Raw genomic sequence first — 27,111 nt, 5'->3', positions numbered from 1 at the left:
TCACTGGAGTAGATATTTTATTTGCTTAGTGAGAGGGTTTTGGTATTATAATTACATACTCACTGATTCAACAGGGATTTAAATAGTTCCAAAAAAAAAAGATCATGTGAAAAAGTCATGAAATCAAGCTTGTGTTTTGTGAGAAAAGGTCTCATCTTAGGCCACTATTCTTGGCACTGATTACTCAGATCAAATGGAATTTATCTTAAAAGAGCTTGGTTCAAAATTATTGTTCCATTTACTGCAACAATGAAGGTCCTCAGTCACTGTCAGGACATATCTCTGATTGTGTTCTATGGAAACTATAATCTAAATATAAATCATCAAATAGAAAGAAACATGGAAGTACAGAAGCATGAGAATTCTGGGGAAAATGAGAAAATATAAGCTTGGTGGAACTGTCATTAAAGAACCTGAACCTTGCATTTTGCAAGGTATCACATCAATGATTTCTCAGAAGAGTTTTCAAAGAGAATAAACTTCTTAAGGTATCAGAAATGTTACTAAAGAACTTCTCTCAGGCTTGCAGGTAAGGAAAACAAAAAACATGAACGAACTTGTTTTTAAACAAATATGTAACTTGAAAAAATATGCCTCCTTTTTTTTTTTTTTAATTTGCACATGGATAGAGATGAATACACCTTCCAAAGACCTCACAGACTTTATATCAGTGGTGTATCACAGAAATATTTATCCATTTTCAGCATGAGTCTAAGAGGGTAATTAGTCACCAGGGACTGGTAGATAGCAGCAAGAGAATGCTTGTGTGCATGTTTACATATAGTAGAAGGGTGGGAAGATGACTGTGAACTGGTAGAGAAGTGAATCACAGTAGACACATAAAAACTTACTACTCATGGCAAATCACATCACACATAAAGACAAAAATAATTATCAAACAGCAGCAGGCAGTATTCTCCATTTGTTTATGCATTCCTCTACTTTTGGAAATTTATGCATGTTTATCTTCACATTTGTGATCTTTATGAAGCTAGCTGCTTCAGAAGGTACCTAATGTTCTACTTACAGGCTGATTCAGCAGTGTTTGTATGATCCAAGTGTGCTACTTGTGGAACACAGGGCATCTTCTCTGAGTCCTGCAGTAGCTTCAGAAATATCTTTCATGGAATAGGAAAAAATAATTAAAAATCCATTTTATGAAAGACTGCTTCATATATACAACAGACAATAAAAAACAGTCATTTTGAAGTACTTTGTTGTTATGGAAAGATATTTCTTGACTTGCTAAGGTCTGACTGGTACATAAACCATGTTTTGTTTAGCCAAAATAATTAGTTATTGATTGCAATTGTTACCTGCCAGCTTTCAGGGAATGCTTTTGACCGTTAACAATTGTAAGGCCAGAAGACATTAATAACACATTAATAACTTCTGACATTTCTGTATTAGACCCTGAAAGAAGATCCTGACTGCTCAAAGGCACATTCCAATTTGGTGCCTTGGACCTGCTTGCTAATGGGCTCTCAGCACACCAATTCTGTCAAGCAAACCAAACTAAACTGAGCTGACAAAAACCGTTGAGGAAGTGCTTTTTCATTCTAGGAAAAGATCTGTCCAGAGGGCAATGCTACAGTGAAACAAATTAATATGACTGTGCCATTACTAGATGTTAAAGCACTCTCAGTAAAACTGAATCTCACCAGAAGCTACGAAGTGTTTTAATGCTAAAACGTTTCAAGAAAGTACATAGCTTTCCCTTGAAATTTTTGGGTGAACTTTCTGGTCATTTCAAGGAAGATAATTTAAAGCAGTACTCCATTAACAGGCACACCTTGTTTTGCAAACATGTTTCAATAGTCTGCTCTCTTCTCAAAGCAAAGCAAAAAAGTGCTAAGGTTTGAAATCTACAGAGCTGCCAAAGAGTGAAATATCATCAGAGCATTCAGTATACACTAAACTTAAATAACAAGCCTTCTATTTTCCTTTTGGTTCTACTAACACTCTTTGGATTGCAAGTGTTACAAAATAGCCAAATTCAAGTTGTTGGAAAATAAAACTAAAACAAAGCAAATATATTAGTGAGAGTTGAAAGCATCAGGAACTGATTTTGACAGAACTTCAGGATTCCTCTGAAGTATGAATGGAAGCTTGGTTCCCTTGAAGAGAAAGATTTTTAGAGTGCGAGTGTCCCTCAGACTGAAAAATAATAATGGTGAGTGTATGAGAGAACAAAAAGAATGGAAAATAACTATAACACATCTCTTTCTTGTAAGTCAGAGTTCTTTGTTTCCACACTGAATTGCTTGAATAGACTAAATAGCACTATTATGTGCTATCAATGCTTTGCCAAGGCAAAGAGGCTTTTGATAAGAAAACGGAGAACTGAATTTGAAATTACTAATGAAGAGATGCAGAGACGACAGAAATCACTCCAATTAATACATTAAAACTTCAAGCTGAAGAATGATACATCAATATATAATACTACCTTTAAAGCTCTTTTTTTAATCTCCCCTGCAGAAAACAACCAAAAGCAAGCTCTCAAAATGAATGGCACATGCAGCACACTGAGGAAGATTCCTCATGTTCTGTGACAACTTCTCACATAATTTACAGGTGCCAGTTCTGGAAAGATCTCAATATATGCCTTAACAGAGAATGTATATTTTTTCATAGGGAACAGTATTCTTTCTTATGGCATGTTAATCATTATACATAACTTGAAAGAAAATAGTTTCTTAATATGATATTGACTTCTTTTGTAGAATTGTACAGTAGAAACATAGTTTACTTTATAGCATTACAACAATTTTTACTAAACATTTTCTCTTCCCCCCACCACAGAAAATATTTGCCACCCGAATTTTGTGTATCATGAGTGAAGAGGTGCTTTTTAAAATTTTTTTTCTTTATAAATAACTCAGTCATATAGAGCTTAGCTTCAAAGGAAACCATATACTGGCTGACAGTTCATTTTTTAGATTCTAGTTTTAAAAAAAATATACAAACCCATATCCTCTATCTTTGTGCAGGGTCCTAAAACATACAGGGAAATTCAGTATAGTCCTAAAGATATCTCTCATTGGATCACTTCAGGATACAGCAGCTATACATGATGGCATATTGGTCCTATAAATCTCATGAACAATTGTCAGTTTAGGTTTACTTGAGTTTTATTTTTTTTCCCTCACTGATTGTATAAGATGATCAGTCCTAAACTCACAAAAAACCAAAACTCAGACCTGCTGATGCAGTTTCAAATATCTGACCTCATTAATTTTTGTATTTATAGCTCACACAGCAAAAATACAGTAAGTACATGATGTCTGACAGGCCTTAAAATGTATCACCTTTATAATACCAGAAAAGAGTTCAACTTTGTCTGTATTTAACACTACGGGTAATCACTGGAGAAATCAGTTTCACAAAGTGATACTGAATGAATTATGCAATCAAAAATAGGTATGTTTGTGCCTCAAAAACTACTGATATTAGTCTTTTATTATTACTTGAAGAAGTTAAGAAACACAATTCAAAGGGATTTGTAATACAGTAATCGAACATTGGTGGTTTAAGGGAATTTTGGTATTTAGAAGTTATAGTCAGGACAAAAATAATCCAAGGAAAATAACTTGTCATTGATCTGGCTATTCAGAAGTGATGAAGAAGCATAACAGAGTCTCTATCTCTGATCCACTTTGGATGTGTGCATATATATATGCACCCCTATATATGTATATGTATTAGTGTACATATATGTTCATGTATACCTATATATAATTATACACACACCCCTCTCCCTCTCTCTCTCTTTCTCTCTCTCTCTATATATATACATCTCTCTAGATACACACAGAGAATACACTTTAGAGATTTAAACATACAGTTTTGTTAAGTCCCAAGCTTTAGAACATTCTAAGTATTCTCAGCATTTTTTTTTCTATCCCAAGAGCTACCCAAATTGAATATTCAGTCTTGCAAGTTCAAAGCTCATTCTAGTGCTAGAGATTCAGGACAACAGCGATTCTCATTAAATCAATGCACACGATTTTTTCCTTAAGTAAATGTGGAAACAAACGTTAAAGAGTTATACAGTTCCTCAGTCTTCACATCAGATTCTTGAAATAAGATATGAGTTTTAGGTTTTTTTGTTGGGTTTTGGTTTGGTCTGGTTTGGTTTGTTCTGTTTTGTTTAGATAATGTGCTTGTACAATATGAAAGGTACAATTAAGAGTAGCCAGAAGCTAGTGCTATGTTCTTTATCCAAAAAAAAAAACCCCAAAAATATTACACAGAAAAGCTAAAATTACCTCTTCCAAGGTGGTGTCAGAAATGCCATAGCCAGTCACATGTAGATGATTCAGACTTTGATCTAGAGCCTGAAAAAGACCTTTAAAAGAGGTCTTATCTGTTCTTTCAGGAATCACATAGGTCAGCTCAGTCCCACTGTTGTCTTTCAAGAAGGCTTCTGGGATGTGGGTCTGCACCAGAGATGTGACCTCAGTAACATGCTTAGGATCCTGCATTTCAGTCACAGAAGGCTATGAGGAAAGAAAGATAACCACGCACAAAAAAATTAAATGTTACCGTAAGTATGGCATATGATAGTAGAATTCATACAGAAAAATTTCCACTGATGAAATTGCATCAGACCTGTGATGCAGAGATTACTTCCCAGGAATGATGAGACAAAGCCATCATCATTTTAAAAGATGCCATTGTGTCCTTATAAATAAGAATAGTAAACACTAATAATCCACTCAAAATAACCAAGAAAGCTAATAAAAATATGTTTTGCTGGCTCTCTAGTAATCTATTACATGTTACTTCCTGGTAAGGACACCAGGCTCCCTTAGAATATGCGCAGGTATTAGCTATACACAGTTAAGTGTATGGTGCAGCACATTTTTTGTATACCTTTTTTATAAGTGTTAGACTGTGTCCCTGGCCATAGGTTTCCCTCAGATAAGAGGGAGAACCACAGCACCTCAACTGGCCGTGCTGTAAGATGGCAATGCGATCGCTGAGCGCTTCTGCCTCATCAAGATGGTGAGTGGTAAAGATCAGTGTACAACCTGTAGCAGAAAGATTGGGACATGCTTAGAAAATGTTGTTTCTAGAGAAACACAATTTGCTTTCAGGAAGGTACTTTAAGGAAACATGTTTCAGGTCCCTTCAAAACATAATTGCAAGACGTGAACAAAACCTGCATTGAGATTTGCAGTCTGAGTTAGAATCAGGCCTCAAATTGCTTTGCCTTGTACTATACATAATAAGCAGAATTAAGTCATTACAACTTCGAGCTGTTTTATGAGATTAAGAGATTCCTTAAAACCGTGTAACAGCAGAATCTGTTTCAATTAATCATTCACTGTGCATTATTACAGATAATTTAGTGCTCACTAGCTGGAGAGTGTGCTTCCCACGATCAGTTTTTAACCTTATGGCAATTAAAAATGTTCCAGTCTGATGAGTCTATTCTCATTAGAAGAATATATGTGCAAGTATATGCAAAATGGGAAATGAAAACCACAAAATAATTTTGAGGAGCTAACAAAAAAGAAGTAGGTAAGAGAAAAGAAACTTCAGGACAGCACTCAAAATTAAGCTTGATCTGCTGTTAGATTTGGCTTCTTTCTGTGACATAGCAAAAAATTTTTGTAATCTCACTTGGCTGCTTTAAAGTTTCCCAAAATCAGTTAAATATTGCCTCTGAAATAAATATATTTACTTAGTAAATAGCAACACTAATATCTTGACTATCCTGTTCGAATGTATTGAAACAGAATTCCGTAAAGGAGAACAAGCAGCAGATTATGTACATAAGCTTTGTACCAGCTTTGTACTTCAGAAGAACATCCCAGATGCTACGGCGAGAGCATGGATCTACTCCGCTGGTGGGCTCATCTAGAACAACTGTCTTAGAGTTTCCAATAAAGGAGATGGCAATTGAAAGCCTTCTTTTCATTCCACCAGAAAGGGCTGCAACGGGTTTGTACTGATGTTGAGACAAACCCAGATCTTCCAGAGCTCTGAAATAGAACAGAAAATATATCAATTTTGAAAGTGTTTTTCCAGTCACATGATGTCTGCTCAGAGCACAATTCATAAAACATGGTTTTGTGAAATAAGCAGATTTGCCTTTCCTGGGTAGGATAATACTACCTAATCCAAACTAATCTAATTCTTGTGTTAAGGATTGAGAGACACCTCACAGACACTGCCTAAGAGGCAAACTTTATTTCATTATTTTGCTATTTTTCTATTCATTGTCATTAAAAAATGTTTATATACATATATAAAAATACAGTTTTCTTAGTAGCAAGGCCTGCAAAGTCCTGAGTATTCTTATGTGCCATTGGTATGACATACTGCTGCTGAAACTACAAATCAGCAGTCAAGGCACAATAAAATACAGAATATTACTTTGCATATATTTTAACCAAACACTAGATTTGGGTTGTCTTTTTTTGCCACAAATGTGTCTTTGCATTCCTATTTGTGAGCTTCTGGAGAAGTCCTGTCAACCTGGCATATATTTCCATTGAAGTGTGGAAATGTCCAGTCCTTCATAGAGCCTAGTATGAATCAGAAGGTAGACAGAAATTATGTATACTGTCATACTATTAAAAGAGCATATAGTTTATTCCTAAGGTTCTGAAAATGCAGTTTGCTGTTTGAGAACAAGATCTCACCTTGTACAGTTTAATAGTAGTTTAATACACATGAAGCAAAAATGAAGATAATCTAGTTTTATATCAGAGAAGTAGTAGCCTAAAAGCACTAGAAAATATTCTCAACCTGACTAGTGGCAAATCTTCTGAGGTCATGTCAGAGTTCTGGCTTATTTTTCCTATTGGATTTTTTGGTTTAAAAACCTTCACTTATCAAATACATTTAATGTCTGGATTTGACAAAGGAAAAAAGATGATAGCCTATTTAAAAAGACTGTAACAAGCACTGCTTTTACCTCCATTTTCTGGTCTTATAGCCTGCCCTTTTGTGGCTGGTGAGGGAACATAGGATCACACAAAGTCAGTGTTAACTTACCTGAAAACTCAGGGTGAACACACAGTATTTACTTTCAACTTGGTGCTTCATCAAGGAGAGCAGTAAGACAGACAGTATGAGGCAGCAGCACCACAGCTGTTACCAGGCTAACCATGACCAGTCAAAACATGATTATTGGATGGTTCTTTACACTAAGTTTTAAACATTGATATTTTCACTACAAATACATTCAAGTAAAAGTTAGAAACTAAGAAATCTATTTTCAAAGCACAATTTCAGAACATGAATGTGACAAAAGCTCATGGAAAATCTGTGGCTTCCATTCACATTTACTTGAATTATTGTTTAGCACTTTCTTGTTTGAGTGGTTTCAATAGACACTACTGATTATTTTGATAAATGAGAGGAAAACTTACCCACTGATCTGCTGATTCAACTGTTCCTTTGTCCAGCCAGGTGCCTTCACTGATCCATACAGCAGTAGATGCTCTCGCACCGTTAGTATGTTGAACAGGACATCATACTGTGGGCAAACACCCAGCTCTGATCTGATGGCAGACAAATCTGTACGAATGTCCTTTCCATTAATAATAATGGTACCAGAGCTTGGTGGATACACACCAGTCAACAGTGATCTGATAAAGAAAAAAAATTCAACAAGATCTCCTGTGTAACGACTGTATATAACAAAGCTCACGCTTGGATTTCCTGAGGCACATCCTAACATCCTTAGAGCAACACTCATTCCATTGAGTACAGTTATAAAAATGCCACTAATAGTTTGGGAGTTACTTAAACAAACACACAAACAAAACAACACTAAGACCTCAACAATCCTTCACTTCCTTACTGGTGAAGGAACTTCACAAGAACAAAGTCCACCTTTTTTCAAATGAAATATAACAGACCATCTTTTCCTTTTTCACGTGTGTATTCTGGATGAGGAGTAATTCCTAAAAGGGTCACATCCTGCATCACTGGTTTTATTAAAGATAGTAATATTTAACATAAAGGCAGAAACCCACAAAATTCTTAATTGAAGTAAATAAGAAATGTGATTTTTATTTTGTTATTGTCTCTGGTAAACACTCCAAAAAGACTTCACTTGCATCAACTAGGAACAAAGCACTGTAAAATTCCACACTCTGCATGTTGTAGGACTGCAAACAGGACACCAGAAAACCCTTTTCTTATACATGTCCTGAGATATCCACAACTAGACATGCCCAGCTCCTACTTAAGCTGCTCCTGAACTATTACAGCATGCTTTCAAGAAGCACAGAGGACTCATTACACAGGTTTTGTTGTAGATATATAGCCTTCACTTTTCATGTGCTATGGGGAAGTTGTTTGTGGTTTTGGTAGTTTGGGTTGGGTTTTTGTTGTGGTTTGGGGGGGTTTATTTTTTTCTTAGGAAAAGGACATAAGAAAGAGTTCACAAACAGTTTGAAGTGAAAAACCATAGCAAAGAGGGGAGTGTAATATCATTACATGGCAGACTTACATAAGCGTTGTCTTGCCAGCTCCATTAGGTCCCAAGAGTGCTGTTATCTGACCTCTATGGAAAGTGAGGCTGAGATCTTTAACAGCAGCCTTCTGGCCATCCGTATGCTCTTTGGTGAGTGACAGCAGCACAACGCCAATGGTGGTTCCCTCAGTGCAAGAGCCTTTCCATCTTGGAGGTGCTGGGGCTGTGTGGGCAAGAGTATCACATCAAGAGAGTTGCTGAATCTAAACATGTGTGGTGGGGGGGGAAATAAATTAACTTAATCCCTGTTGCCATTTGCCAAATCCTGGAACAGATGTTCACATGGTCCTAAGTGACATAAGGTCCAGTAAAATCAAAGATACCATGTCAATTAATTTGGTTAGTTTGGTTAGTAATTTGGCCTATTTGCAGTGTTAAAAATCTACCTGGGACAATGATATCAAGTTGTTTGCGTGTCCACATACATCTGCACAGAGTCACAAAACTGTTGTTTTATTTCTAGTAGAAAAAACACTTAAAGTAACATTGCTCAACATTGTTTTATGCCTGCAAGAAATATCTGTGTGAACTACTCCGTATATATCCCATGCAGTCTCAGGCACATAACGTAACATTGGCAGGCATGGCAAGTTAATCTTGTTAATTCCCTCAGTCAATAAAGCAAGGCAGATGTCGTCATGAAATTATTCAAAGCAACAGTTTAGTGTAAACATAATTCAAGGTCCTCAGTAAAGGTAGATGCTCAGCATTTTTCTGACTGTGCTGAAACCGGCTCAGCAAACTGATGTTCGTATGACAGAGATCAAGTCAACTTCCTTTCTATGTCAGGAAGAAAGACTGGCAATACTTTCCAAACATGAGCTCAGTCAATCACCAACCCTATAAATATATTATTAACATATTTTATGGACTCTTTAAAACTGAGAAATCATACAATCATAGAATGCTTTGGGTTGTAAAGGACTGTAGCAAGTCATCTAGTCCAACATCCCTGCAGTAAACAGGGACATCTTCAACTAGATCATGTTGCTCAGAGCCCCATCCAAACAGACCTTGAATACATCTCTCTGGACAACCTGTGCCAACATTTCATCACCCTTTATGTAAAATTCCTTCCTTATATCTAGTCCAAATTTACCCTCTTTAAGTTTAGAACTATTACCCTTTGTCTAATTGCTACAAGCCCTAATTAAAAGTCTGTCCCAATCTATGTTATAGAACCCCTTGAACTTCTGAAAGACTGCTATAATGTCTCCCTGGAGCCTTCTCTTCTGCAGACTGAACTCTCTCAGCCTTTCTTCGTAGGAGAGATGGTCCAGGCCCCTGATCATTTTTGCAGTCTTCTTCTGAACCTGCTCCACAAGGTTCATGTCCTTGTGTCAAGGACTCCAGAACTGGACACTGTACTCCAGATGAGGTCTTACCAGTGCAGAGTAGAGTGAAGAATCACCTCCCTCACCATGACAGTCATGCTTCCTTTGGTGTAAGCCAGGACCTTCTGGGCTGTGAGTGCACATTGCTGGTTCATGTCCAGCTTTCCATCCATCAATACCTCCAAATCCTTCTCAACAGGGCTGCTCTCAATCCACTCATCCACTCAGCCTGCACTGATACTGAGGATTGCTTTGACTCAGGTTCAGGACCTTGCATTTAGTCTTGTTGAAGCTTGCATAGACGCACTTCTCGAGATTGTCTAGATCCCTCTAGATGGTATCCCATCCCTCAGGATGTTGATATCCACAGCTTTTCCCTTGTTGACTGATGAACTCAGTTCATCATAGAAGGCCAGTCAGGTAGGACCTGCTCTTGGTGAAGCCATGCCAGCTACTCAAATCACCTTCCTGTCCTTACTTTGCTTTAGCATAGCTTCTATTTGGCAGTGGGATTTTTGCTTCTTCTTAACAAAGACAAGTCAGATTGGAATGTTAAACCAAAGAAACAAAAATTCTTACAGATAAAAATTACGATGAAGAGAATTATTCTTTATAATATATATATATTAATTAAATGTTTTAAACAAAATATATAAATTATATATTTGTATATAATATAGTATCTATTTATATTTTATTTATTTTTGTATAATTAAATATAAATATCACCAGAAGAAATAATAATGCATTATATAAAATATAAAAAGTAATATAAATCAAATTTAAAATTATATGATTTTGAGGATCACATTTTTTCTGCTATGAATGAAGAAAATTTTAGTTCCTTTAATAACTGATTTTAAGTTTATAAAGAACTTTTTACAGAAATTTGAGGTTACGTTCCAGCAAGGCACTACCAATAGCTCTGACATTTCTGAGGTTCTTTAGCCCATGAAACTCTCTTCCAGTTAGCTTCTCTATCTTTTGGTCTGGAGACTAAAACCACCCTTTCATGCCCTCTCCACTGCTTCCTAAACTTTCAAGTACATCCTGGAACTTAACAAAAAAACTTCATGTGCAGAGTGAGCCTCAGAAAATTTGTCTCAGGTAAGATTCTAAGGAAGAGCTTGAAATTACTTGCAAGCACTAAAGTGATCACCCTAGGACATCTCCTAAGAGAAATTCAGCAAATTTACAGATGATACCAAGCTGAGTGATGCAATTGATAAAATTGAAGGACAGGATGCCTTCCAGAGGGACCTGTATAGGCCGGAGAGGTGGGCTGAGGAGAATCTCATGACATTCAAAAGGCAAAATGCAAGGTCCTTCACCTAGGTCAGGGCACTCCTCAACATCAATACAGGCTGGAGGATGATAAAATTGAGAGCAGCCCTGCAGAAAAGGACTTGGGGGTACTTATGGGTAAGAAGCTAGACATGAGCCAACAAGGCGTACTTGCAGCCCAGAAGGCAAATGGTCAGCCCTAATGGCTGCATCAAAAGAAGCATGGCCAGCAGGTCAAGAGAGGTGGTTCTGCCACTCTGCTCTGCTGAAACCTCACCTGGAGTTTTGTGTCCAGCTCTGTGGCCCCTAACACAAAAGAGACATGGACCTGATGGGCTGGGTCCAAAGGAAGGTCACAAAGATGATCAAAGGGCTGGAGTACCACTTCTATGAAGACAGGATGAAAGAATTGGGGCTGTTCAGCCTGGAGAAGGCTCTGGGGAGACCTTATAGCTGCATTACAATATCTGAAGGGGACCTAAAAGAAGGCTTAGAAAGGACTGTTTAGAAGGGAAAGGACTGTTTAGAAGACAAGGCAATCATTTTAAACAGGAGCAGGGTAAATTTAGGTTAGACATACAGAGGCAGTTCTTTACGATGAGAGTGGTAAAATACTGGAAAAAATAGCCCAGGGATGTGGTTGAGGCCCTATCCCTGGAGACATTCAAGATAGTACTTGACATGGCCCTGTGCAGCCTGATCTACTGGGAGGTGTCCCTGCTGACTACAACAGGTTTGGACAAGATGACCTATGAGGGTCCCTTCCAACCCTATGCGATCTGTGAACCTGTGAATTCCAAGTGTATACTCAGCACCGAGCTCTCTGACAGCCCTATGCTAGTTGTAGTTCCAGTTCACAGGATCTATACTTCAGCCCTTCCCTGACACACCTCTGATTTCCAAAGTGCTTTTCACCCCTATTGAACCAGACCTTACCTGTTTCAAGTAGATTATCCATCAATCCATTTCTCCCATTATCAGTACAATGATGCCCAATTCTTATGAAAGAGAGCAAGTTTCTCTGCATGCATGGCACCCTTAAAGCTCACACACAGGCAAGTTGCTACTAAGCATAAGTTTAAGCAGAGTACTGAGATGAACAAAGCACAAAGTTGTAGGCAATCATTTGGGTAGCTTGACCCAGTGATAACACTAGCAAGTTTTCAGGCAGAGGAGAGGGTTTTTTTCTCCACCACGTTCTCTGTGGAAAGCTAACACAAAGGGAAAGTCATCTCAACAAAATGGAATTGTTCCAAATTGCAGAAATTCAGACAAATTTCATACTGATAGCTTTGTCACAAATGATCAAATGATCCTGAAGACCTTTTGAAGCTTAGTTTAGTAGAACCAATACACAGAAATGATGACTTTTTCACCTTCTTCACCTATGCTACAGACAACTGGATCATTTCAAAGATACTGTAACTGCTAAAAGAACCACAATAACCTGTTGTGTTTCCCTAAGTTCAAAGAGGGAATAGTCATTCACAAAACATAAATGAAAAGGAAGAATGCCCTTAAAGAGACCTGGAAGTGGGAAAAATTAACTTTACAAAATTAATTAATTTTAAGCTATGAGCAAAGAAATAGAAGTGAAAGTATCTGGAGGAAGATAAAAATTAGTTACAATAACAGCAAAAGGTTAAGAAGCAGAGACAGGACAAAAAGTGACTATAGAAGAGAGAAATATGAAATAGAAGGGAAAGAAATAGGCATCGTTAATTTTTTCACTGAAACAAGAAGCAAATAAAAACAGCAGTGGAAGACGAAGAAAAATCAAAATGCAGGGGAAAAGAGGGTTAATAAGGCACAAGACTTTTCAGATTCAGTAAGACCATTAAATGGTTCAGACTCTCCAGAAAATTCTAAGAAAGCAAAAAGAAAATACACTGTGACAGGATGAACCCAAGAAGTAATTATTTCACATTTTTTCCAGTTTTCTTAAATATTTGTGTACAATAGTTTTAATTTAATAATTCACAGAATCACAGAATATATCTAGTTGGAAGAGACCTCAGAGTTCATTGAGTCCAACCTGTGACCCAGCTTGGCCATTGAAAGCATAATTAACAGCTAGTATACAATGTTATATACACTATGTAGTGTTAGCATACACTATATAATGGAGGAAGGAGGAAAGATCTAAACACATAATATAGGACCAAGCCATGATAAAAGCAGATTGATCAAAATCAGCACATCATTCAGAAAAGGGCCATTGTTAAAATCATATTATGACTACAAACCTTTTTCTTGGAGATTTTCATTGAAGAAAAACATATTAGAATTCAGATAATGTCTCTTCCTCCTCTCTGCTCCACACAGGTTCTTCCAGTAGGAAACAGTGACAGGAAAGTACCATCGTTTTTTTAATCCAAAATGTCCTAAATTATAATTATGATAGAAATTGTTGCAAAATTTACAGTAATTTCATATTTGTCTATAGAATAGTAATGTCCCATCACTACTTACAAAGAGCGGATTAGGCCATTTAATTAGCTCAAACTCTTATCTGCTCTTGACTGACTGTAATAAAGTGGAAAAACTTCATCTGGCCATAGCACAAGGTCCTGCCATAAAGTAATCAGTCCTTAGTGATATCATACTTTACACTATCCCTAAATCACCTTTAAAGTGTAACAGAATCATAGACCATATAGGCACAGTCTAACATAATCTTGTAACCTAGAGGAAAGAAAATGCACCAAATGTCCTGCCAAGCCAAACAGTATTATTTTTTATTATAACAATAAACTGTCACATTGATTATTAAAAACTATTCTTATATTACTGCATAATTTAAGAAATACTTTTGTAGCATGCAAACAGAAAGGAGCAAAAAATATGCTCCTACACACAGCCTACACTTTGGCATTGCCTGATCTTTCCAGGCTTCACTTATCAATCACACTTGCAACCTCTATATGTTTGGATTTCAATTGGCATTGAAGGTCAGGTGTCAACTTAAGCTAAAGTTTTTAAAATTCAGTTGTACATTTCACACAACTCTATCTTTCAAGGCAAATTTCACTTTTTTTTTTTTTTTTTTACATTTTTAAAACAAATACAGAGCAGCTGGAAAAAAAAGGTGACATATGCAAATCAGAGGAACTGATAGTGTGTCATTGGACTACGTTTAAAAACTCATCAACCAACACAATGATATTCATAAAACTTCATATTGGTTTGAAGTCTTTGAGATGATCTAAGAGTGTTGTTGTTCATGACTTTCAGCCCATGTACTGACAGAAGATTCACCAGTTTCACAGTCCTGAGTCCTTCAAACATCTATCATTGCCATAAGAAATCTAAATATATTTTGTGTTTGGCTACAAATTCCAGTCCATGTGTTAGTAGCAATATTTATGTATTGAGTAGACTTTTTTACCCAGTCCCTAAAGGCAATCAGGCACATTAAAATCTCAACTCAGAAAAAGACAGTTTTGGTTTAGTTGCCAATTGTACCTGCTCCATACGTTGTTCAAAACCATGAAATTAGAACTCCATGATCTTACCAGGAATAATATTGCTGAAATACCAGCCCCCTATAAAATATAAAATGGAGTCAAAGAACATCATCCAGCACATCCATCCAAAGGTTATGTATCCTCCTTGTGCCACTGACTGGTGCACATTACTCCACTGAACTCCTGGTAATAATAGCAATAATAGTGATAATGATTTTTAAGAAGTCAAAGCTAAATCAGTGCACCATTAAAGACCACAAACACATCAACACCACACACTTCTTAGTGTTTCACTACTTACACAAAAAAGACCATTGTTAATAACAGTAACCCTAATGAATAATAATAAATTACTATGCATTTATAAGCCTCTGTTCTGAACAGTGAGTGGCATTGTTGCTGGGGACATGCAGAGAAGTTGTTATAGAAAGTACAGTTTATGAAGTTTTAGCTGGCCCTTCATTTAGCAATAGAAAAATACGATTTTCTGACAAAACTGGACACTGACCTCTTCACCAAATCAGGTTTCATTCCATTCTTCTAATATTTTATAATATGAGTTACACAAAGTTTAACATCATTACTATAATGGTTAATATGACAACTTGACTATGTGAATTCTAACTATGAAGCAAGTATTTACATGCATTGAATGTATTCAGGAGTAAACTAGAGCAAACAGAAATCCCGGAGACTAAGCAGAATTCTGGAGAAAGTACTTTTGGTGAAAAAGCAGAATACTTATGCAAACTCTGCATACTCCCTAATGAGATGAACCCAAAAGCACTGATGGAGCTGGCAAATGTCATTGCAAAGCCACCCTCAATAATCTTTGATCAAGTGTGGCAACAGAGGGAACTACCCAAAGACTGGTGGAAAGGAAATATCACTGCTGTCTTCAAGAAGGAGTATCCAGGTGACTACAGACCAGTCAACCTTATTTCAGTTCCTGGGAAGGTGTTGGAGAAATGAATCCTGGAAACAATTTCCAGGCATAAGAAGGAAAAAAAACATCATCAGGAGTAATCAGTATAGCTTCACCAAGAGGAAAGTCATGCTTGATGAATTTGATTAAAATTCTACAATAAAAGGACTATTCTGGTAAACAAGGGGAAAGTAGTGGATCTTGTCTACCTGTACTTCAGTAAAGCTTCTGACACTGTATTCCATAAGATACTCCTAAAGAAGCTAATGAAGTATGGGCTGGAAGAGTACACAGTAAGGTGGATAGTAAATTGGCTGACTGACCAGGCCAAGAGAGTGGTGATCAGCAGCATGAAATCTAGCTGAAAGCCAGCAACTTGCAATGAACTCCAGGGGCCAATCCTGAGTCTGATCCTGTTTAACATTTTTATTGATGGTCTGGAAAACAGGACAGAGTGTATTGTCAGCAAGTCTGCTGATGACACAAAACTGGGAGGAGTGGCTAATATGCCAGAGGTTAACACTGCCGTATAGAGAGGCCTCAACAGGCTGGTGAAATAGGCTGACAGGAACCTTATATAGTTTGACAAGAAGTGCAACGTCCTGTAGAGGAACAATCCTGTGTACCAATATCTGGTGCAATACACCCTTGCAACAAAGATGATGAAGATATCCTGGGCTGCCTTAGGCAATGCATTGCTATTCTTCCCATTTCTTCAGCACTGGTAAGGACACCCCTGGAGCACTGGGTCCAATTCTGGGCTCCCCTGTACTGTTGAGGCATGCAGGTACTACAGAGAGTCCAGCAAAGAGCCACAGAGATCATTATGGGACTGGAGCATCTCTCCTATAAGGAAAGGCTGAGATAGCTGGAAATGTACAGCCTGAAGATAAGGCTTAAGAGAGGTTTTTGAACTTACACAAATACTCCGTCTTATTTGAACTCTCCTTTCAGGTGAGATTCTTTTCAGTGGTGCCCAGTGACAGGACAAGAGGCAGTGGGCACAAACTGAGAAACAGGAAGTTCCCTCTGAATACCAGAAAACACTTTTTCAGTGTGAAGATGACTGAGCACTGATACAGGTTCCCTAGGGAGGCTGTGAAGTCTCCAATCTTGGACATATTCCAAAGCCCTCTGGACATGGTCTCAGTCCATCTGTTATAGGTGGCCCTGCCTGAGCAACAGAGGTTGGCTATATGACCTTCCAACCTCAACCATGTTGCGATCCTACAAAATTGATATTGTCACCAGGTTGCCCAGAGAGGTGGTAGAAGAACCATTCTTGGAAATATTCAAAGTCAGGTTGGACAGGGCTCTGAGCCACCTGATCTAGTTAAAGATGTCCCTGCTCACTGTGAGGTGAATTGGACTGGATTCATTAGTCTATTAAAGGTCTGTTAACATAAAACATGCTATGATTCGAGCTGCCACTGACATCAAAGAGGAATTCCAAGGAATTGCTCTAAATGCCTTGGCAAAAACTCAGACTTTTTTTTTTTTTTTTTTTTTTTGTGAACATAGTGAAAAGCTTTTCTAACTGTAGGAGTTTTTAATAATAATTACAAAGCTTTTTCTCTAACAGGAGTTTACCTATTTCTTGGCTCTCAAAGAACGTAATGAAGAATATTCCTTGCCCAAAGGCAGTTGTAGAAAGAAGACACTAGAACACCAGAAGAAAAAGAGGTTATGAACATCAAATAAAACATGTCATTAACAAGCTTCATGAAACAAATAGACCTTTCTTTCATGTGGGCTAATTTCCTTTTATGCTTAACAATGCTCCCCCACATACTGCAATGTGCTTTGCTCCACTTAAAGAGCTCCACTCACCTAGTTATTAATATTAGAAAATATTAATTAACTTTATAATGTTATACACCATCATAAATCTACCCTATACTAAAAACATATAATGTGTTAACACAGTACAAGCATGCAAAGGAATATACTTTCTGTCATAAGAGCAATGGTCCTACTTGTTTTTGTAAGACCAGAACTCAGGAAAAGACAGAGGCAGAAAGAACAGACACACTGAGTACTATAAGCTGAGACAATATTTGACTTCCAAGAAGCAACATAGTCTTGCTGTATCACAAAGTATACATCCTGACAGCTGTTGGAAGAAAGAAGTATGACATAGGCTGCTACTTGGAAAAAAAAATCAAAATCATTAGTGGCTTGGATCACTCTTGAACAGAGAAGTTCATGTTAATTCCCTTCAACTGTGTGCTTCCTCTTACATTGCTAAGGTTTCACCATTTCACTTGACTGTCTGTCCTGTCTTTAAAAATTATTGCCTTTTTCTCATGCTGATGCCTCTGATTTTCAGCAAATGCAGGATATCTGAACAGTTATTTTGAAATAGCTGGTTTTAAAGTATGCAAGCTATCTGATGCATACATTTCTCTCTTTGTGTCCCAAATACAGGGAAAAAAAAAATCCACCCTGCCTATTTATGCTCACATTCCACAGTCATATGTGTGCTTATCTATATGCAAAGAAACAATATCTTTGATTGACACTGAAAAAGTGTCCATTTTTTTCAGTATGGTATGAACCACAGAATTGCAGAATATACCTGATTGGAAGAGACGTTCAGGATGCTTCAACCCAGCACATCAAGGTCAACACTAAACCACATCCCTAAGCACCAGGTCCACAGGCCATTTAAACACCACCAGGGTGGTGACTCCTCCACTGTTCTGGGGACACTATTCCAATGTTTGATAACCCTTTCAGTGAAGAAATGTTTCCCAATAACTAGCCTAAACCTCCCCTGGCACAGCTTGTATCCATTTCCTCTAGTTGTTTGCCACTAGCTTAATTTGGTTTATACGTTTTCAATGAGTTAAGCCACGATTTGTGAAATATGGTTTGCATTGTATGATGGTGATATTTGATGCACTAAGCAGTGATATAATATGTTAAGAAAACATAAAGATATAAAACAGCCTATGGCATACGTAAAACAGGAAACGACATAGAAGAATCGATGCTGAAGAAATTTATATGTAAGATTGTATTGCTAGATAAATATTAGACAAATTTCTGATCTAATCCCAAATTGCACTCAGCAGAAAAACAATCACTGGTTTTCATCCAAATAAATAATGATGTGGGGGAGTGGCATGTCATCAGGTATGTTTGAAAGTATACTAACGTTACAAATATTTTGAGGCCAAAACAAAAGAGAATTCATGAGCACGAGGAAAGTGATTTCCTTATAGTTTGTATAGGTTTAAAAAAATTCCCTGAAAAATCCCCTGGTTTATTCCTTTCTACATTCAAGACATTTTCTCAATTTGATATCTAGTAATTTATTTCCAGTGAAACATTAAAAAAAAAAAAAAAAAACAGAAACCAGGATAAAAGTAAGAAATTACAGACTAAAGTTTCAAAAGTATGGAAATCAAGAGCCTTGCCAGAGGAGAAAAATTAGAAAAGTAAAAGAAATATTTACCATTATAATCTGTTTGGTGAAACTCAATTGGCTTTGCAAGACTGACAAAACTATGTAGGGTAAAAAACTGATCATATACACAAGGCTGGCACACAGAGCTGCTGTATCAGCACTGCTAAAAAATGCTCCCAAAAAATAGCTTAACATAATAACTGTAACTCCAAAATCCAAGAAAAAAAGGAAGATGAGGAAGCCATTGCTGTAAGCAAAGATACCACTTGCTTTTAAAATGATGGCTAGAGTACAGCTGCTTATGGTGAGCACAATGACATTCTCCAGAAACCAAGCAAAGAAATGAATGGCTGGATGTACACCCATTGTCTTCATGTACTGCAAGACAACACAGCAAAGAATGTAAAGTTAGGAAACGAATTGTCAGCCTCTCCCTCTCTCTCTTTTTTTTTTTAAACCATATTGCCACCAAAACTTTACCAGCTCCCCGAAGGATGTCATCTTCCCCTTAAATTACTCATTTATTTTCCTTTTTCAAGTGCTATATACTTCCTGCTGTTCTCTCCTGCATCTGATGTGGTTCTGAGCTGCTCAAAACTTTACCTCTCCAGTCAGAATTTTAATGACTGAGACCAAAGAAAAAGGTGTGAGACGATCCTCCAATTGCCTCATGTGGTCAGTAAAATAACCAACAGTAAGAGGTACTCCACCATAGTGTCTTGCCACAATTTTGCTTGCCAAAATACCATCATATTAGGAGAAGCAAGTTTAATGAGTTTCTTGGCAAGACTTGTTCCTACAGGAAATTTCATCAGGATTCAGTGTACAAGGAATCCTAGTGCTCAGGCACAACTCCCTTTTGTATAGCATTGCTGGACCAGATGTCAGATTACTGTATCCTCCAGTCTGCCTTTTTAATCTCTTAAAAAGTACTGAGGATATCTACAGCACAAAAAAAAACTTTCCCAACCTGTTGCTCAATTAACAGTAACATGGGTATGTTTGTAAACTTTTATGTGTTGCCATGCAAATAATAATTTAGCAAAGTATGGGTTACCATCATTCTAAAAAAACAATTAAAAAAAAAACGGTTAGAAAAAAAGCTAATAGTACTTCTGAAGCATTTTTATAAGATGATCAAAATTAACTTTTGAGTTAATTTAATATTTTAAAGCATTAAAAATAAGGTCTATCTTACAAAGTTCAGAGAAATTAGATAATTTCCATAATTAAAAATGCTTACTCCAGCAGTATAAAGATGAGTATAATTTTTTTAAAATATATATTTATCTGTATCATAAAGGTATCATAAAAACCCTTGTCATTCCATGTGCTTAGTAACTAGTTAAGACTAGACATTTATATTAGAAAACAATTGTCTCTTTTTTTTTCTGTGTCATCTTCCATTGTGTTTTTGATAATTATACAGTATATGGTAAATCTTTTATTTGGTTTAGGAAGTTTTATCATTTTAGACCACATAGCAAAATATAAAAAGAATCAAAAATAAAGACTATTCCAATCACAGGGACTTTTTCCAAACAACAGTTTCCAGATTCAAATTTTATGGATCTTTCGCTTGCTGCTTTTTGTCTCAGAGAGAATATTTGCATACTAAGAGGACTGATGCTCACATAATGATGTGAATCTGAGTTGGCAGCTAAAACTAGAATTTACTGCCCAAAGGAAAAAAATGGAGGAAATAAAGCCAGCTGGATTATGAGCACATACAAGTACCTCAAAGTAAGTTTTTTATTTCAGTACACTTTAATAAATGAACTTTATTTTCAAAGGCTAATCTGCCTCTTACCTCTTCAAGATGAATTTCTCTTTCATAAACCAGCTTGCGAACCATGCCAGCAACTGAAACCATCCATGTTAACATCATCATAAGTGGGAAAAAAAAGCTTATCTTGTTCAAGAAGCTATGAAAGAACGTATATGTAGAGCTGTTAGCCCCTAAAGTCAAAATGTGATTTTTTTTTTTAGCAGGATGTTAACAGGTTGATAGCAGGACTATTCTCAAAGTATGCACAAAATAAGATCTGATATGAACAATAAGACTTACTCTTGTTCTAACTGGAATCATAGAATGGTTTGAGTTGCAAGGGATTTTAAAGATCATCTAGTTCCAAACACCCTGCCATGGGCAGGGAAACCATGTACTAGACCAGGTTGCTAAAAGTCCCATCCAACATGGCTTTAAACACTTCCAGGGTTGGAACTTGCGCAAATTCTCTGGGCAGCCTCTCCCAGTGTTTCACAACCATCATGGTGAAGAGTATCTTCCTAATATCTAATCTAAATATAGCTTCTTCCAGTTTGAAGCCATTACACCTTGTTCTGTCACTACATGTTTTTGTAAAAAGTCCTTCTCCAACTGTCCTGTAGGCCCCTTTCAAATACTGCAAGGCTGCTATAAGGTCTCCTCAGAGCCTTCTCTTCTCCAGGTTGAACAGTCCCAACTCTTTAAGCCTTTCTTCATGAAAGAGGTGCTCCAGCCCTCTGGTCATCTTTGTGGCCCTCCTCTTGACCCAATTTAACTGTTCCATGTCCTTTTCTTGGGGACCCCAGAGCTTGACACGGTACTGTAGGTGTGGTCTCATGAGAATGAAGTAAAGAAGGAATTACAATTGCTTATTTTTCATGTAACAAGCTGAATATACGTATTGGTACTATAATACTGTATTGGTATTTGTAAAAAATACCACACTCTTCAAGGATACATTCAAAGTAAGAAAAAAATCAGATTTGTATCTATGGCAAAGTGATATATTTGGACAAGCAGTCAACTTTTGCTCCATTTTAACAGATTTATTACCTCTGATTGGGGGTGGAGGGAGGGGGGAGGTTAGCATAATCTAAGTTAGTTTTGCACTATCTTGACATGGTTTCTACCCACCAGACTACTCTGCAGCACAGCTGCAAACATAAGGGGCCATTTACCAGGCAGACTTTTCATAAGTATTGTGGTCACAGATGTTAAATAACATTTCCTACGCTGTCATATTGTAGTATTGGACATATTGCTTTAATCCTATGTTGACATATACATTCACTCGCTACAATATCCCACAGCTTTCTGACTGATCTAGCACTAATCTAATAAGCAAAATACATTGAATTAAATAGTTGAAAAGTTTACTTACAGATCACTGGTATGACAAGGGTAAGGCATAGCTTGCACCTGAATTGCTGGCTCTGAAGTGTCTGTCCCAGTCTGTGTTGAAATAATTGCCCTTTCAATTATGTCTTGAAGAGGAATAAAGATGTGGTTGTATTTAAACCCATCAGCTGGCAACTTCTGGGGGTGGGATTTCCACGCTGGGTTTTTAATTATATCTGTTCTCATGCTATAGAGAACATTGGTTCTAACTGTATAAGAAATGTGTCGTGGAAGGCCACTGCTAGAATCTTGCATCTTGTCCTTTGGCGTATCGAAGATGATACCTGACACACACAGAAAAGAAGCTTCATACCCAATCTCACATGGTTTACGCTATTGATGTAGCTAAGTCAGGGCCAATTATCACATACAATATATTCATCTGCCAGGGCAGGCTTCTAAAGTATCCTGACCCTCAACACAAGAATGGTAGGTTTCATAGAGACTTACATTCCTCAATATTAAATTGTTGTGAGTTTACAACTGGACATCTTAGCCAGAGAGTACAGTCCTCTAGAGGGACTAGATAGTCAGGGGTGGACACCAGAAAGTGTAATCTTTTCTTATTTCATCGCATCATGCCTGCATCTCTCCTATACATATGGACAGCACAAGTTATTCTGCGCTTTTCCTCTCTCTCTCTTTTTCCAGCATGCCGAACCAGCATCTCTTGGATATTTACAGGGGAGTAGAGGCTTTCAGTCTTAAGTGGCCTGGCTAATTTTTACTGCATCATTCGGGCCTGGGTAGGGAGGCATGGGGGAAGAGGGGTGTTGAGGCTTGGGGTTTTGGCCTGGTTGGGGGAAGACCTTGGAAGTTTCTGGCCTCATAAGGTTTTGGAAAAAAGCCCTGGTTGGAGATGCCTGGGCTGAGGCTGAATATGAATTTTGTGTATTTTGTGGTTTTGTACTGTTGTATATAGTTATGAATAGTACTTCCAGTTAAATTTCCAATTCTTTTCAATCCTGTGTGGAGCGCTTTTTCTTTTACTCTTTTGGAGAGGAGCCAAAGAGCTTCTGTCTGCTCTAAAACTATGACAGAAATGTAGAAAATTATTCACATAAATGGGTTTGAAACAATCATTTCTATCTGAGAAACTTGCTTCTGTGATTTGATTTTTTTTTAATTGTGGTTTATTCTCATGGTAGCCAGACTTAACCAGGTAATATGATATAGAAATCATTACTCTTCTGTAAAGCTCATTTTACCCATTTATTCAAACATTTAATTTCCTAAGACATTTCATGAGACTAAGAAGACTTTGAAAAATACAAACAAAACAAGGAAGGAAAAATCCATGTTATCTTAGTATGGAAAGGAATGCATGTCTTTATACAAGCATGTAATAGTGACACGTTTGACACATTAGGTCCCTCAAAATACCATCTACCCTCTTTAACTACGTGAAGAGATTATAAAGCCACAGTACTGGAAAAAAAATCCCAAGAAATGTCTTCATTTACAGTTAGCATATAACATTTCCCTATGTAAGTGGAATTAAATGAATTAAATAATTCAGTTTTCTGAGGGCCAAGATGTACCAGTTTCTCCCCCTCAAGGGGCAAATTATTTCACTCCCTGTTAAGTACTCCTGAGAAATTTTCATGGTATGGCCATTTGTTTTTATATTGATGGAGACTAGTCATGTCCACATTCTGCAAATGCAAATACTGTGCAGGTTACAAAACCAGCATAGGTGTCCAGACTGAGTGGTTTCATTCTCTAGGATTGCTTTGACACGTCTTCTGCTGTGTATTAACAGCAGTACAATGAAAAACAAATCAGGGGACAAAAAATGTGGCATATTTTATACAGATTTAAGTGGTGGTTCTGTTGTTTTGGTGTTTTTTTTTTAAGGCTACATGTAAATTAAATTATTTTATGCAAGAAGAGAAAGCATGTGTAATAAGAAAAACATTCTTGACTTTTAAACTCTTTTGTACAATTGATTCTCAGCAATAAGGATATAATGCAGGAAAATAAGGGAGTATAACTTCAGGGAAGAAAATAAATCTATCCATTGCTTAATAATTTGTTTACTCTGAATGAACAAGTTAATTTCTCTGAGGTGTTGGCTTAAGAATAAAACTTACACAAAACCCTCTTTCTGTCCTTTTTTATTATCATTATTTGCAAAACCAAAAATATTAAAATTCAAAAGGATATAAACTAGATGATCTTGTCATAACTTTCCTCATTACTATACATTTTCAGCTCTTTCTGCTGTAAATATTTATGACTACTTTTTTCAATATTTTGTTAAAAATAACAAAGACTTCAAGATTTCATAGTTCCATAGTTAAAGCAATAATATAATTAGTCTTTATAGCATATATTAGAGCATTCAAGGTTTAAGGAATACCTCTAAGCTAAATGTGCTTTATTTTGCCTGTCTTATACGTGTTTTAATATATACTTTAAAACTGTGCAACCTTTACCTACCTACATAGACAATAACTAAAAAATCTGATGTTTTCCATCAGTATGCAGTTTAAATAAGATACTTACTAGCCAAAAAATTGTTTTGCTGCATGAGTTCATGAGCCTTCTCTTCCAGTTTCTCAATAGAATCAAAAGACTGGAAACGGTCCAGTAAGACACAGGAAGAGATATTTACTACAAGCTGTGACATCAGGTCAATCTGTTTACTTGCTGAGCTGTTAAACATCTTGTTCATTGTAGATTCTAAGATAAGGAAACAAATTGGATTTCCTTAGTTTTCATGAACAGAACAGGAAGGTATGTTCTCACTTTCACATCTTATTAGAGTAACCACCCCTTGTATTAAAAAAAAAAAAAGAAAAAAAGAAGAAGTTTTAAAAACAGGAATTTTAGCGTGAACTTGTGGAAGCATAGCCCATGTTTCAGTGGCTTTTGCAAGTCCTCAGCTATGTTTTCCTTCCATTTCAGAGCAAGAAGGGTGAAGTTCTGGAAAGAGAACATGTCCTTGAATCTGCAGGTCTTGAAAGATTTCATTATCTTTCCATAAATACTTCCAAATATGAGTGAGTTACTGTACTTAGAACTTTACCATGGAAATCCATCTCTTTCATCTAGTAATGTATTGGACAGTTCTATCCTTGACACTGCTAATATCTCAAGCACCTTTTTATATAGCGCATAAGCATTTTGGCTTGAGCCTTATATTTAAAAAGCATCTGAAATAAAGCCTGCAACACCTCCATTTTGAATTTGATCTTATCTGTGGATTCAACATGAACATGTACCTCAACCAACCCTTGTTTCCAAAAACAGAATTTAGACCTTCATCCACTAATAATGAATGTAGAGTGTTATATTCTTATGTCTGAGAGAGCAGCCAGGATAACATCATCAAGAAACAACCTTAATTTATCTGGATTTAATGGAAATGTCTGAATTTCTCAGGCAATAAACAGTGATATAAAATACCTAGTACAAGCTTTTATCTTAAGTTTTTAAGACTCACTTGAAGACATAGGCTTTATAAAGGATAGGTGATGACCTCATTTGATAACAGTAGTGACAAACTCTGTTATAAGCAAACCCTGGAATACAGACGTTATTCAGTGTCAGCATGAAATATTACAATACAAATGCAGATAAGTGGGAAAATGTATGGAGTATTCTGGAGAAGGGACATGATTAAGCAGTGAAAAAGGGTAAAGATCACAAGGAGAAAAAGTAGAGGAGCTGACAGTTTAAAACTCATAAGACAGGTAAGCAATGACTGGGTGAATCCATGGGTTGAAAGAAAAGCACCAAATGTAGGTGACATATTTCTTATTTTTTGTTATCCTTAAGGAATACAACAAAGGAACTGTGTATGCTGCTACTTATTTTGTAGCATTAGAGAGAAGGGAATATTCCTAATATTAAGACCAGTCTTAATATTCCTAATATTAAGACTAAGTAGCAGGATTAAGCTTTCATATCTGTCTTTATATTTATTTTTGCAATTATATATAGCCTTATATATAAAAATACACACATCTTTGAAAGACTATAATTTTAAATCAACAGTTTAATTAGGAAGTCTCTTATGCATTAAATTACTGAATATTCTTGCTTAGGAAATACCAACTAGCTTGCTGCTTCTTGGAATATGTCATATTTTAATATTTCTGGGAACAAAATATTGTCTTTCACAACATGTGAAATGATGTATTGCAGAAATAACATACATACATATGAAAGACAGAATCCACAGGGAAGTTTTATAATTAAGGCCTATAGAACTTCCTCTCTTGTATTTTTCCCATTTTAGCAAATGTAACAATTATGGATATATTTAAAACAAAATGAATCAACCAGCAATGAATGAATTTAGGTTAGAAATTAGGAGAAAGTTTCTAGTTACCAGGTGGCAGAATTCTCAGTGATGATATTAGAGCTATTTGTTTCCTTCTTTTCTATACACACACAAAACTATTACATTCAGTGAGAGCAGCAGAGGGGGACACAAGCACCTTCTATTTGAGCATAATTAGAAGTCAGCTTAATGCAAATGTACATGTAATAAATCAAGGGAATATTTGTTTTAGTTAGAAGAAAAAATACGTAATCACAAAGAATAGGTGACTGTAGAAAACTCGTACTTTGCATGGAAATAGATTGTGCATGGTAAAACTGCTAACTTTATGGATACATTTAAGACTTTAATTGCATCAAAACAAAATTATTACAGGGATAAAATGCTGGTGTAGTATAAGAGTAATAAAATTAAAAAGACCAAATGTTTTACCACTTAGTGGTCACAGTTGACAGTTGGATTTGAGGTCTTTTCCAACCTTAATGATTGTATGATTCTATCAATAGAAACATACAGTAACAGCTGAACATGATTACAGACTAATAAAATTAGACAAAAAACCCATTTACAAAATCAACATAAAACTAAGGTAGCATAGTCATTTTCAAAAGGAAAAATGACAAAGCAAATTTGTAAAGAGAAGTTTAATCAAAGTGTAACTGCAGAGCAGTGCTCTGGCCCTTTGAACAGATCCGTTTCACAAAGGCAAAAATGCTGTTGTGATCTATAGCC

At 36.5% G+C, this 27,111-nt stretch overlaps 1 protein-coding gene across 1 annotated transcript in view; it reads right to left on the bottom strand.

Moving 5' to 3' along the window:
- The window catches only part of ABCA13 (ATP binding cassette subfamily A member 13), a 181,546-nt gene that overhangs the window by 82,438 nt on the left and 71,997 nt on the right, over nt 1-27,111 (bottom strand). Inside the window, exons 24-36 of the mRNA XM_054381689.1 lie at nt 24,597-24,773; nt 22,072-22,372; nt 20,733-20,847; nt 18,971-19,300; nt 17,101-17,170; nt 14,634-14,768; nt 13,365-13,502; nt 8,477-8,663; nt 7,389-7,607; nt 5,797-5,993; nt 4,879-5,036; nt 4,272-4,502; nt 1,028-1,118 (exon numbers count right to left, since the gene is read on the bottom strand). Of these exons, the coding sequence (XP_054237664.1) occupies nt 1,028-1,118; nt 4,272-4,502; nt 4,879-5,036; nt 5,797-5,993; nt 7,389-7,607; nt 8,477-8,663; nt 13,365-13,502; nt 14,634-14,768; nt 17,101-17,170; nt 18,971-19,300; nt 20,733-20,847; nt 22,072-22,372; nt 24,597-24,773 (2,349 nt within the window). The remainder of the gene's footprint in view (nt 1-1,027; nt 1,119-4,271; nt 4,503-4,878; nt 5,037-5,796; nt 5,994-7,388; nt 7,608-8,476; nt 8,664-13,364; nt 13,503-14,633; nt 14,769-17,100; nt 17,171-18,970; nt 19,301-20,732; nt 20,848-22,071; nt 22,373-24,596; nt 24,774-27,111) is intronic.

Source organism: Indicator indicator, chromosome 6 (genome assembly GCF_027791375.1).
Source record: "Indicator indicator isolate 239-I01 chromosome 6, UM_Iind_1.1, whole genome shotgun sequence".
In the NCBI taxonomy this organism is placed as follows: domain Eukaryota; kingdom Metazoa; phylum Chordata; class Aves; order Piciformes; family Indicatoridae; genus Indicator; species Indicator indicator.
This window is presented reverse-complemented; position numbering and strand designations above follow the sequence as displayed.